We start from the raw sequence: 14,117 nt of genomic DNA on the forward strand, positions 1-14,117 counted from the left end.
TGTATTATCTTGTCAAGATCATAAGGATTTGGAGTTTACCAATGTAAAATAAAATAAAAATATCACTTTTTTGCATAATATGCTCATATATATTTCAATATTTAATAGTTTGGTTACTCTCAACTCTGAATTCAGGTTAGGATATAAAAAGTTGCAGATTTATGCTAAAGGTCAAACTGAAGGTCTTTATGGCTTAGCATGCTCCATCATCATGTACCAGAAGAAAGGGCGTGCATGACTTTAGATGATTTTAAAAAAATAAATCTTTCTTTGCTTGGGGATCACATATTTAAATGAGTCTTATTTAAATATTCTCTCATTTAAAGAAAACACAAACCACTTTTAAGTTTTTATTTGATGTGTGGTGTTGGTACTCTGTCTTTCTATATTAACATAAATAATTTAGATAATTCACAGAAGGTTTTGGATGAAGTACTGGTCCAAAATCAAGGTCTGTAGCAGCAGCTTGACTTGCTGCACTTTGAGGAGAAACACTGATGATGAACTGAGAAGCAACATTCACACAATCAAGCACTGAAGTGGAATAAATATGTTATGGAGCTTCTTAGGGCTGCACAGTGAAGGTCCATAGGTTCAAGTCCCTTTCTGGAGACGGGTCCCTTTTGGAAAGATAAGATTGTTAGATAAATATTTTTCTTTTGAATTGGTTTTTGAATACTTGTAGTTGGGTCCAAATGCAGGCCAAAACAGCAACCAGCTGTATTATGTGAGTCAGTCTGATGTGGAATGAAAGGGACTTGCAATCAGGGAAATCTAAAGTATAAACCACAGGTACCCACTGTTTTCTGACCAATCATTGTAATTTTTTCACAATTTCCATTGGGTATAAATAATTCTGTTTTACTTATAAGTAAAAAAAAAATAGAATTGTTTGTATACTTTGTCTGTTTTTAATGTCTATTTTATGTTGTTTTGTATGTTTGACATGCCTTCATGGCTACAAAATAACCCCCTCTTTGCAGGACAATAAAGGAACTGAACATGTTTGCACTGCTTGTCACTCTGGGCTATTGTGTGCAGTGAGCTGAACAGAGAAAGAAAAAAATTATCTTTTTCTGATAATGGTAGAGGAGAACTTAAAAGCAATGACAGTGAGACAGACAGACAGGGTTGTGTGCGGTAAAAAGTCTATTTGACAAAGTCATCCAGAACACCCAAAACGGGTTGTGGATGTCTACTATAATGACATGGAACCAACAAATGTATATTCTTTAATTATTTTTTTATTTATATGGCATTATTTACTAGCAATGTTAAAGAATTTTTCAACTTATTACCGTAAATCTAATCCAATTTGTTGTTCCTACCGATCGATAGGGGACAATGACTGAAAACTGCAAAAAGAATCGTCTTTCTGCATGCAAGTATTGTTCTTTCTTTTAGCCTGGCCCTATTACTCTGTCGTACCGTCGTAGACATTAGCTGCAGTTCTTTTAAAAATATATCCCAACAACAGAGGTGGAGTGACTATGTCGTGGAAACCATGTGATTTACAAGAAACTATAGGAAAACGTGTTAATGAAAGTGAAAGTGTTTTTCAGCAGGCTACAAAAGGACATCTGCAGCTCTGTTAGAAGGAGGGGGACATTTGTTTTTTACGAAAATCAGTCGATGCTCAAGCAGATCTTCTGCTACGGTAAGCTATTTATACTGTTTTGTTGATTGATTTAAAAAACGAAATAAAACAGTGAAAAAAAGCATTAACCTTCACTTGTTATGCTAACCTGTGATATTATCAGTGCTAAAAGACAGGAAACTAATTCGCACGAGTGACGCCCAACAGATTTACTCGAACTTCATTTTAAATGAGATGCCGATAAAATATAAGATACCAAACTAATGTTAATCAATGTGCTCCAGATGGTCAGTCACCGTCATTTACAGGGTTTGGTGAGCTATGTTTTACATTAAGCTACGTTGCTGGAAAAAAAACCTAAATATACTTTTTCCTGTTATAAAGTTACTGTGACGGTCCAAATGTGTGCACAATGTTCAGCTTAATAAGGTGTCATGGCACCAATGCAGTTAAACTTGAAACTAAATGTTTATTCTTTTTTTACGGGACTGTTAGGTCTGAACAGTTTTTATCTGTAAAACAAAGACAGGCTCAATGGTTCCGCTGCCATGGACCCCCTGGGTGGATGTCCCAGACAGACAGACACACACACACACATTATATATATATATATATATATATATATATATATATATATATATATATATATATATATATATATATATATATATATAAAAGCATTATTATAGCAAACTGTTTTGTTGATTGATTTAACAAAACAGTTTGCTATTTTGTTAAATGCTTTGTTAAGTGGATCATTGATTTAATCAACAAAATGCTCCACTTGTGAAAGTGCATCTATTTGGCCTCTCCTTGACAATAATTCAACAATTCTGAGTGCCACACTACCGGACAGGAAAAGAAAAACTAAGAACTGCTGCCACTCTTTCATTTGTTATCAAAACAGATGTTTCGATATTTCTTTTTCTTTCAGAAAGAAGCTGAATGTTAAGAGTTTGACCCACAATGGAGGTACACAGCCACGTTGTGTACCTCCATTTTCCAAAATATAATGAAAATTATATCACTTTCCATCCATCTGTGTGATACTTAAATTATATATTTTTTGTTATTTGTTTTAAGGAACCCAGCTCTGAAGACTCATTTGAGGATCTTTATGGTGAGGAAGAGAAGGTTCCTCCTTCAGCATGTGCTGACTGTGAGGCTGGCTATCAAAAGGCTGCCACGGATAATAAAGGTCAGTGAATTTCATTTGAAAATGACAACCACAGTACGAAGTACACACTGTTTTTTCAGGCAGTTCTATTTTATTATCCTTGTCTGTTGTTACTATCTCAGCCCCCTGAGCTGGTACTTTGTACACAGCAAATTCAAAAGTGTCAGATTTCCAGTCTAAGTGTTGTATGTTAAAAATGTTAATTCAACAACATGAGTGTTAGTGAGTGTTAGTTTTCCTAACACTCACTAAAGAGTTTCAAAGAGTTGAACAGAAAGCAGTCCAGTCCAGTGTTGATTTCTAAATTAACACCAACAGTCTAAATCAACACTCAGTCTGGTGTTGATTTAGAAATCAACATCAGACAGTTCCTCCTACAATTGGAACATATTTGTGACGTCATATCAGGGAGGGAGTTGCAGGTAGGGTGGGGGTTGCAGCAGGTCCCCAGTCTGGACCTACAGGATTCCCACATGGGAGGCAGAACATATCTTTAGGGATCAAATTTTTCTTTGTAACTTCTGATGAGAAGTGTAAAGGAGAGCCCTCTCCTGTTGAAAACTATGATACCCCAGTAGGTTATATAGTAGGGTGCCCCATTGTTGACTCATGGTTGCTAAAAACTTTACCAGACTGACTGGTTTTAGTGACATAGTGGGTGTAAAATATTGAATAAAATGTTGTGCCACATGTCTTATATTTAACTTTACGACACGCAAAACTACAAATGAATCGTCCTTATTGTCTCCAGGTGCATTCTGGGTAAAGCTTGTCACCAACGTCATCATCAGTCACTTGGCAACAAATGGCAAACTAGCTAAAACATTTCTACGGATTACGTTAACATGTTTTGAATTTGTGTTGTTTCATCGTTAGTGACCATGTAGCCTGATGTTTCTGTTCTGTTCTTTTGGACCACAGTCGCCCAAAAGACAGATACTTGTTTTTCTCACTGCCTGAAGTTAAATCTCATCAAACATTTTTGTTCTGGCAAAGACTTCTGGCATTTATAAAATAGAAATAATTTGAGTATTTATACCTTAAAGAAAAGCAAGAGAGGTTAGATCAGATTAATTTCAGGCAGTGAAAAAAAAACATGTCTCTTTATTTAGTGTGTGTAAATATCTGGTTTCAATTGTATATGTGGAGATTTACGTTTTTCTTGTGCAAGTGTAGGTTTTAAATTTTGTTGCATCCATGTTCTGCTCCAAGCTTTTTACCTTCAGTTGAATGAACCAGACCATCTATTTTAACACAATCCTTTACTCCAGTCTGAGAATTTTTATTATCCTAATATTATCCTATATTTTTTAACGTACACCTTTGAGTCTGTGTAAAAAGAGAGCTTTAGGGTTTTGTGGGATTTTATTGGATCATAAATATGAGTGAGAAAGTTGAAGATGCAAATAATAATTCAATAATTTTTCTCATTCTCCTTTCAGAGAAAAGTTGCCTGAATAATAACCAAGCAGGATGTCATATTAAAAGTCATTTTCCACAATGGAGGTACATAGATACTTTGTAGAAAAACATGCTGAAAAATATTGTACCCATTAAGGGACTGAAAAATATGTAATCTTATATTTTTATCTTAAGGAAATCAGCACTGAAGATTCATTTGTGGATCTTTACTGTGAAGAAGAAACTGACCCAGGATCAACAACATGTGTTGACTGTGAAGCTGATTATCATGAAACGGGTACAGATGGTAAAGGTCAGTATTCAATTTGACAAAGAACAATGAACAGTCTGTGTCTTCAGGTATTATTATGATTGTTGTTATTATCTTCACAGCTGTTTGTCACCATGTGAAGACAACACAGTATAAGATCAGCCACCAGTTAATCTCTCAGCCTCTGGAGACTCCTGTTGGTGAAATGGAGAGCCACATGGTGATCAACTGCAGGGAGGAAGAAACGTTACAAGAGACAACAGACACAAATGACTCAACAGAAATCAATGACCTCCAAAACCCTCAGGAAGAAAAGAAAATACAAAGTAAGCGTTATGTGTTACTTTAGCAACAAAGTTGACTGTGAAACTAAACAAAAAAAATACATAATTTATAAATGTATTCTGAACTAAATATACTTTTGCCTGGTATTAAGAAGCGATTGTAGGTCATCCTGCACACTCAACTTTGTTAAAAGCTAACACTGAACTGCAGAGCCGAGTGGGGGATGACAGAAGGGTAAGCAAGGCTGTGGTCAGAAAGAAAGAAGATCTGTACTTACTTATGAACTTCCATACATACATTCTATAAACCCTTGTCCCTCAGTGGGGTCAGGAGAGGTGCTGGTGCCTCTCCAGCTAACGTTCCGGGCGAGAGGCGGGGTCACCCTGGACAGGTCGCCAGTCTGTCACAGGGCAACACAGAGACAGGACAAATAACCATACACACACACACTCATACCTAGGGACAATTTAGAGAGACCAGTTAACCTGACAGTCATGTTTTTGGACTGCGGGAAGAAGCTGGAGTACTTGCAGAAAACCCACGCATGGACAGGGAGAACATGCAAACTCCGTACAGAAAGATCCCGGGCCGGGAATCGAACCCAGGACCTTCTTGCTGCAAAGTAAAATGCTCTACCAACTGCGTCACTGTGCAGATCACTTACGAACTTTCTCACTACATTTAGCAACTTTTTAATGATAAAAAACAAGTGCTAAATCTAGTGACTTAATTTTCTGTGTTGCTGGAGAGCACTTTCTGCCTCCTAAGCACTGCAGTTAGTCTGACAATCGTCCGTCCTGCCGCATACCATTGTCAGTAGTCAGAGCATAAGACAACCATTCCACTCTGTACACAGTGCAAATAAATCACACTTTTGTAAAGCAGAGGAAAGCCACTGATCAATGCTCGGCAGTCGTCGCAGGAATGTTTGCTGTACGGGTTATGTCCTTAATTAGCTAAGAACATGGCTACTCAGTGCCCTAAGTAGGTATGTTTATGTTAGCAAGGACACAGGACTAACATAAGCAGAAGGCACAAATGTAATTAAGTGCTAAAAAAATATATTTTGCAGGATATGTCCCTTTTAAGTTATCAGATAAAACATCATTATTTTCGATTGTAGATCAATGTTTCTTGCATATGATGCAAAAATATGATCTGCAATGCTGAAGTTAAAAATAGTTTAATAATAATAATAATAATTTTATTACAATTCACACCCATACGCATTAAAAACTTAATGTATGTTTATAATTCACAGAGACCGTCCTTCAGAGGCTTTTGGAGGATTTGGGCTTGGAGCAGTACTACAGAGAGAAGCTATCATTAAGCAACATACTTGTGATTGATGAGAAGACGATCACTGATGACCTGGGCAACAGTAAATCAAATATCCCATTGTATTTTCTTAAGAAATTAGTGATGGTTAATGTGACTGCTAGGAATGAGAAAGGTATATCATCTGACTTGAGTGATGCTTCGTCTGAGTCAAACTGTGATGATGCATCAGATGTTACAGAGAACAATTTTGAGGATCTGTTTGAGAGTCCAAATAAGACTGAAACGTTTAATCCTCTTGATATAATCACTGCTCTCTTCCTGTGTTCTGATGGTTTTGTTCATCAAGAACTGGCTCTAAAAATGTCCATGTGTCAGTTCTCTGTTCCTCTGCTGCTTCCTAACTGTGATACACAGCAGTGCACCCTCATGCTGTGGGCCATGAGAGACATTGTTAAGAAGTACAGACCTTCAGATCTTTCAGAATCAAAAGGCTTCATAGAAGAAAGAATAGTTATTTCTGAACTTCCAATGATCTCATTTGTGAGACTGGGTGAGTGCTCTCTGTCCAAATCAGAGATCCTCAATAAACTTCTGAGTAACTCTGAGCAATACCATGACATCTTTGTTCACCACAACATGGAGTGTGGAGACGTTCAGAGAAGAATATCCAATGGACTGACTGAAATGACCTGGTACCTTCCCTGTGGAAACAAAAACATGGACATCTTCAGTGAACCAGTTGCTATAGCTAACCTTCGTGGAGACATTGCTTCATTTGAAACACAATTCTGCTTTTTGTGTCAGACATCTGCTGCAGTTTTTGTTTTCTTTGACCAACTAGAGTCTGAGTGTAAACTGCTGACTAACAAAAACCACAAAGCTCAGATATTTTTGGTTGGAAATCAACAGAACAAGAGCCTTACTCCAGATGTTCTAAAGAAACTAGCAAGCACTCTGGGCTTGACAAAAAACAACGTCGTTATAAAATCAAAGCAGACAAATGATGCAGACTTTGTCAAATCTTTGAAGAAAATTGTGAGCGGTGTACTTGCCAATCCACAGTTGAAGATGTCAGTGGAGAAGATGGCTGATGTTGCACATGAACTGGGAATTTCAGTTGATGAAGATTCTACAGAGTGTCAGGATGGAAAGAAAAATGCAGATGCCATCACTGCAGAGATTGAAGACACATTTAAATTCAAAGAAAATCAGTTTCCTTTGCAGGGCCAAATATGGAAGGAACTGACTTTCTTGGAAAAGGAAGAATTTCATCTTCGAAAAGTTGGTTCTGAAAATATTGAAAATTATAAGAGTAATCTTAAAAAGAAAAGAGAAGAACAGCGTGAAAAACAGAACTCTTATGCAATGTCAAGTGTAATGACATGCTTCATCAATGCAATATCCAGCCCAGATAGAGAAAGGTGTTATTTTCTAAAATGGATGAAAATGAATCTTGACAACTTGTCTCGAACAAAATTGTCTGGCCTCAGGGAGCTTTATAAGGAAAAATGCAGAGACTCTGAAAACAAACAGGAGATCAAAGAAATTGACCAACAACTTTCCAGCAGCTCACTGGGAGTTGAGCACTTCTTCCGTGAAATGGGTCAGATCTACGAAGCTTCTCTTTACCTTCCAGAAACAGATCCATCACGTCAACAACTGCAACATCTGCCCAAACTCTGTGCTCAGTTGTTGCTGGATGGATTTCCTCTTGAGCTTGTAGATGGAGATTCTTCCAACATTCCTCTCAGATGGGTGAGTGATGTTCTCTCTCAGCTCAATGACTTGGTGTCTCCAAAGAACAAGATCCTGGTCGTCACAGTTCTTGGAGTTCAGAGCACAGGGAAGTCCACTCTCCTTAACACCATGTTTGGAGTCCAGTTTGCAGTCAGCAGTGGTCGATGCACTAGAGGTGCCTTCATGCTGCTCATCAAAGTCAATGAAGACTTCAAGAAAGTTCTCAACTGTGACTTCATGGTGATCATCGACACTGAAGGCTTAAAGTCACCAGAGCTAGCACAGCTGGATAACAGCTATGAGCATGACAATGAGCTGGCAACACTTGTTGTTGGTCTAAGTGACATCACCATTATCAATATTGCAATGGAGAATTCAACAGAGATGAAAGACATCCTGCAGATAGTGGTGCATGCTTTCCTCAGGATGAAGGAGGTCGGCAAAAAGCCTCAATGTCAGTTTGTTCACCAGAACGTTTCTGATGTTTCAGCCCATGAGAAGAACCTGAGAGACAGGAAGCTGCTGTTAGAACAGCTGAATGAGATGACCCAGGCAGCAGCTAAGATGGAGAAGAAAGAGAATAACAAGAGCTTCACTGATGTGATGGAGTATAATCCAGACACAGGGAACTGCTACATCCCTGGACTCTGGAATGGAAACCCACCAATGGCTCCAGTCAATGCAGGATACAGTGAGGCTGTCTATGAACTCAAGAAAAACATCATCCAACAGCTGGGAAAGTGTGGGTCAACTTCTAATACCATCTTGGAGTTCAGAGAGTGGATGACCAGCCTGTGGAACGCAGTGAAACATGAAAACTTCATCTTCAGCTTCAGAAACAGCCTGGTGGCTGATGCTTACATGAGGCTCTGCACAGAGTACAACCAATGGGAGTGGGAGTTCAAAAAAGAAATGTACAGCTGGGTCACCAATGCAGAGACAAGAATTTCCAATTTTGGTACAGTTGCTGGAAAATCTGAAATATCTGACATGAAAGAATTTATCATTGTGTTGAAAAGTGAAGCAACCACAGAGCTGACCAAGTGGGAGACAAAGATCCTTGACAATCTGGAGAAATACTTTGATCAGCCAGAAGATCATGTTTATCTGGTTGAAGGATTCAGAGAGGACTTCTCCAACAGCATAAAGAGTCTTAGACGACAAACTGAAAGATCAGTGTTCAACCAGATCACAACAACAGCTGACATCAAAGAGGGCAAAATCAGGGCAACTTACACAGAAGAAATTGAAAAAGCAGTTTGTGCTTTAATTGATGAATGTCGTAAGAAAAAAGTTAAAATGACTGACCAAGAGCTTGATGAAAGTTTTAATAAGATGTGGACTGAAACACTGAACACCTTGTCTTTCTCTGAACAGCAGACTTCAAATATCTTCACCAGTGTGTCCCATCAGTTGCAAACAAATCTTTCACCCAAGGGAAGCCATGCATGTGAACTGCTGAGTAAAAAAAGCCTCCAAGACTGTGGACTGGAGCCTTTTACATATAAACCCATAGGTCGGAGAGAAAGAATCAAACATAAAGTAACAGGATGGATAACCTGGACAGATCCTGTAAAGGCCAGGCAAGATACCGCTGACAGCATCATATCTGCTTGCAATGACTCTATTAGTGATAAAATCAAGAGAAAAACTAATTATCATGACACTTACATCCAGGAGATCCTTCACACCATTGATGAGAAGCTGAACAAAGCTGATGTTGACACTGACATTAAGTTTGAAGTGTCTCTGAAACAACACATCTGTGGATCTGCAGCCAGGGAGTTTCAGAAAATGCATGAAGATTTCATCCAAGAAAATGATCCTTACAGATGTCTGCAGAAAAACAAAAATAAATTTTGTGCAGGTTTTAAAGATGTGTTCTATGAACGAGACCAATGCCAGAAGAAAGCTGAAGAATTCACCAATCAATGTCTGAAACCTGCTGTGGAAAACTTCATCTATCGTTCTCTGGGCCTCAACATAATCGATGAAATGCTGACAAGAGAGGAGTTCAGCACACGAATGTCATTCCAGTATTCAGTTTTAATGGACTTGGTTTCAAAAGATAAATTTGAACTTTATCTTTACTACAACTGCTCCTATGAAGATTATTTAAAATCCCAGATATTTGAACGAATAAAGGAACATTTTTCTGATGGGTCAATTTTAGGTGAAATTGAAAATAGACATCTTGAGTCGAGCATTGGCAACATCAATGATGCCATCAAAAAGGTAATACCAACTGGTAACCTGAAAACATTTGTTGAAGATATCTGCAAAGAACTTGGTGATAAACTGGTCATTTCCCAGGAGGCTCTTGGTGCCTTCATGGTCCTGAACAATGCTGACCAGAAACAGTTTGCTCACTGGCTCACAGTGTCTGTGAAGGACATGGCAGAAACTCTTAGGACACAAATGCAGGACAGACCCTTTGAAACCAAACTCAGTCATCTCCATGTAAAACCCCATGATGAGCTTTTCAACAGAGTGATAGGTTGTGGACAGCAGTGTCCATTCTGTGCCGTACCCTGTGATGCAGGAGGAAAAGCTCACACTGAACACTTTGCTTCATTACATCGTCTACAGGGCTTGGGTGAGCACAGATGGGATGGAACAGAACAACTTATGACAGACATCTGCTCTTCTCTGGTTGTCAGTGGAAAGACCTTTTGTTGCAATACCACAAAGGATGAATGGCACCTTTACAAAAATTATAAAAACATCTACCCAAATTGGGACATTCGTCCAGATGTAAGTCTGGAGGCATCAGACTACTGGAAATATGTGATGGCCAAGTACAATGGCGAATTTGCTGAAGCATACATGGCAAATCCAGCAGACATTCCTCCTTCTTGGAACAATATCACAAAAGAACAGGCAAAGGAAAGCCTTAAAGAGTCATTTAATGTCAAGTGAGTGGAGTTTTCACTTAAGACATTTCTAGTCTTGAGATGTAATCTGTGGCCTAAAATCATACTGAATCCCATTGCTTGCAATTCATGTGGCATAAAATTAGTTGGATATTCACAAAAGTTAGTGTAACTTGTGTCACTACAGAGACAGACTGTTGTTTTTATGCCTTAAATGTTATTTTTTGTTTTTAAATGAACAATTTTCATGATAAATTATTGCTTCCAATGTTTGTGGAGAAAATTAATTTTATGCATTTTAGTCAAAGATCTGTGTTTCCGTTTCTGATTTTGGCTGTATAATTTTTTGTGTCCATTTTGCTTGAATACATTCCTACCAAAATTACCGTATTTTCTGGATTACTTTTTTCCTAAGCTTCAAACCATGCGGCATATAGTCCGGTGCAGCTTATATGTGGATTTTTCTTCAACCACCAGGGGGCTCTTTAGCAGGAAGTGATTCATTGGAAGTCAAAATTGGAAATCAAAAGAAGAAATTGCCCATTAAAATGGAATTAGATTTTAATAGGGAATTGAAATTTGAGAATGTTGTTGATCGGTTAAATAGCATTGAGGGGAAAAAGAAGATATTTTGTTTTTTAAATAATACTGGGATCATTATGAGAATTTGAGGTACAGTAATAGGATCCAATAGATGGCAGTAGTGCAAAAATAATGGAAATAATGGATGCAAGCTGCCATTGAAATCTAAAGAAGCAGAAGAAGAAAGCGCCCATTTTCATTTAGCACATGCTAGTAGCAGACAGTAAGGAGATTTTTCTCTTCAAACTCATACGCCCTCATAATCAGTTCAGTTATATCTAAACTTGGCTACTTTTTCTTTGTCAACCAAAAAAAAAGTGATATTCAATTGACCTGTTGTGACTCAAATTTTGGGTGTCAGCCCCCCTCTGCTGTGTGCTACATCGTTGTGGAAAACCTAGAGCGGCAGAGATAACTGCAGCTTATAGTCCGGTGCGGCTTATAGTCCGGAAAATACGGTAATTGTGTCAAATTGCATTAATGTTTGATTCTTTTACCTTATGATTTAGAAAGCTTTTCTGCACACTATGTATGATTGTCTTTAAGGTTTCAAAGATAAAAATCACAGTTTAGCAATATAACTAATAGGTTATTTCTACAATTTATATTCCTTTGTGCAGTTGCCTGTAACATTCTTTCTTGTCCTTTTATTCTTATTTTTTTATCATTGTATGAGGAATTACAATTAAGCAGAAAATCCAGGAGAAAATGTATCTCAATAAGGCTAAGGAGCAGGTTATAAAGAATAACTGTTGCTTATCAGTCACAGAAACAACAGTTCATGTTGTATGGTCATGACTCTGACTGAGAGATAACTTGACCTTAATTACAATTAGTCCTGAAAAGTTTTCCAGAAGGCATTAGAGCAGTGGTTCTTAACCTTTCACCGCATTCACCGAACCCTTCTTATTCCCCCCACCCACTCCCCCTCTGCCGACACACAAAATACTTTGCGGTATTCTGATTTAGTAATGTAATTATATTAGCTGTGTTACCACCCCCATGCCACTAGAGGCAGTAGCAACCCCGAAAAGATGCGACTAAGGAGCAGATTTAGACTAGAATTTGGTAAAAAACTGTGAGTTTTGCTGAAAGACACAAGTTCAAATCCATGCTGAGAGTGGAACTCCTTCAATCAAGGCTCCCCCGCAGCTCTTATTGGCTAAGCAATGTAACGTGATCCTCTGCAGCAAGTGATGGCAAAGCGGCGCGTCATCACGACTTTACACAAGTGTGTCTTTACCTCCGCGGCAGAGACTCCACCGAACCCCTGAGACCGACTCACCGAACCCCTGGGGTTCGATCGAACGCAGGTTAAGAACCACTGCATTAGAGTCTTATTTTTTCCATTACAACAGTTAAAGAATTCATTTTCAGATGTTTTTGATATATTGGATTTGTCTTGTTTTTCATTGTATAAAAGAAGCTGCCTAGATCTGTAATAACTGTGCCATGTTGCATGTGCTTCAATAAATATCAGGTTGATGTTTAACCTTTATGACTCAGGAAAAGATGCAGTGTGTGCTCACCATTTGCTCATCTTTACTGTATTGAAGAGTCTGTCTGCAAGTCTTTAGCATGCCACAAGATTAATACTTCTTTTTTTACATTTCTGTTTTTTGAAGGGAACATCGTTTTAATTACAAACTATTTTTAAATAGATTTACACTTTTGAATTGATTTAAAGCATCACTTATTTTTGTCAGCATGTTTTCTCACAGAATAAATAAATGAAACCTACAATATGGCTTTGTGTGTTCACACTCCTTTAGGGCTGTTGCAAACAATTATTTTAGTGATCGAGTAAACTATCATTTCTTCTGGTGATCGAGTAATCAAATACAAATACTGCTATAGTAAAATATTGGTAAATACTGTATAACATCAGTATTATCCGACATCAATATTGGCCCAAATTTTACTTTATGTGTATCACTGTCTAGCTTTTCTATAGCTTAGTAAATTGACAATAACAGCTCACTTCTTAAGTGAGCTATTGTTGAATAAAAATTACACAAAAGTTTGAAATTATATTGAATTTAATGAAAATAAAGTAGCAAGTTCACAAAGACGCATTAAAAACATGTATACTCCAGTTTTTAGTTTACGTTTTCATCTTCAGTTAAATTAATAGATGATCTCTCACTGCACAGTCTTTTTGTGTCCACGTAAGGGTGGGATTTTTGGCACCTTTGTCACACACAGAAACATATGAGGGGCCGTTTAGGACAAAATCTATGTTTTGTGTCTCACACACTACAAGAAACTCACGCACACTCAAAAAACATCACGCACACTCTAAAAAACATCACGCACACTCAAAAAAACATCACGCACACTCTAAAAAACATCACGCACACTCCAAAAAAACATCAGCACACTCCAAAAAAAAATCATGCACACTCAAAAAAACATCACGCACACTCCAAAAAATACTCAAATTGCGTATACATACTACTAAAATGTCTCACGCACACACATTTTATCTTTCTCGCACACATACACTGTACTAACAACTCGCACACGCACACAAATGCTATCTTTCTCGCTCACATACACACTACTAACATGTCGCACACACACAAATGCTATCTTTCTCGCTCATACACACTACTAACATGTCGCGCACACACACAAATGCTATCTTTCTCGCGCACACACACAAACGCTATCTTTCTCGCACACATACACGGTACTGACTCGCACACACACACAAACGCTTTCTTTCTCGCACACATACACGGTACTAAGTCGCACACACACACAAACGCTATCTTTCTCGCACACATACACTACTAACTTGCACACGCACACAAATGCTATCTTTCTCGCACACATACACTGTACTAACAACTCGCACACAAATGTTTCTCTCACATACACAAGACTAAAGTTGCGCGCACACACACTCGT

The 14,117-nt window shown here is 38.0% G+C and overlaps 1 protein-coding gene across 4 annotated transcripts in view; it reads left to right on the forward strand.

Annotated features, from left to right (window-relative positions):
• Nucleotides 1–12,933, forward strand: part of LOC145548515 (up-regulator of cell proliferation-like) — a 42,162-nt gene extending 29,229 nt beyond the window's left edge. For 2 of the 4 annotated variants that reach the window (XM_081599023.1, XM_081599021.1), the window contains exons 2-5: nt 4,217–4,280; nt 4,371–4,488; nt 4,569–4,772; nt 5,993–12,933. In XM_081599023.1, the coding sequence (XP_081455149.1) occupies nt 4,275–4,280; nt 4,371–4,488; nt 4,569–4,772; nt 5,993–10,668 (5,004 nt within the window). In that variant the 5' untranslated portion in view covers nt 4,217–4,274 and the 3' untranslated portion in view covers nt 10,669–12,933. Of the gene's footprint in view, nt 1–2,678; nt 2,796–4,216; nt 4,281–4,370; nt 4,489–4,568; nt 4,773–5,992 lie in introns of those variants that run through there. The other 2 variants (XM_081599022.1, XM_081599025.1) reach the window with 2 other exon arrangements.
• The last annotated feature ends 1,184 nt before the right edge of the window (nt 12,934–14,117 follow it).

This window comes from Poecilia reticulata, chromosome 18 (assembly GCF_904066995.2).
Source record: "Poecilia reticulata chromosome 18, P_reticulata-male-v2, whole genome shotgun sequence".
Classification (NCBI taxonomy): domain Eukaryota; kingdom Metazoa; phylum Chordata; class Actinopteri; order Cyprinodontiformes; family Poeciliidae; genus Poecilia; species Poecilia reticulata.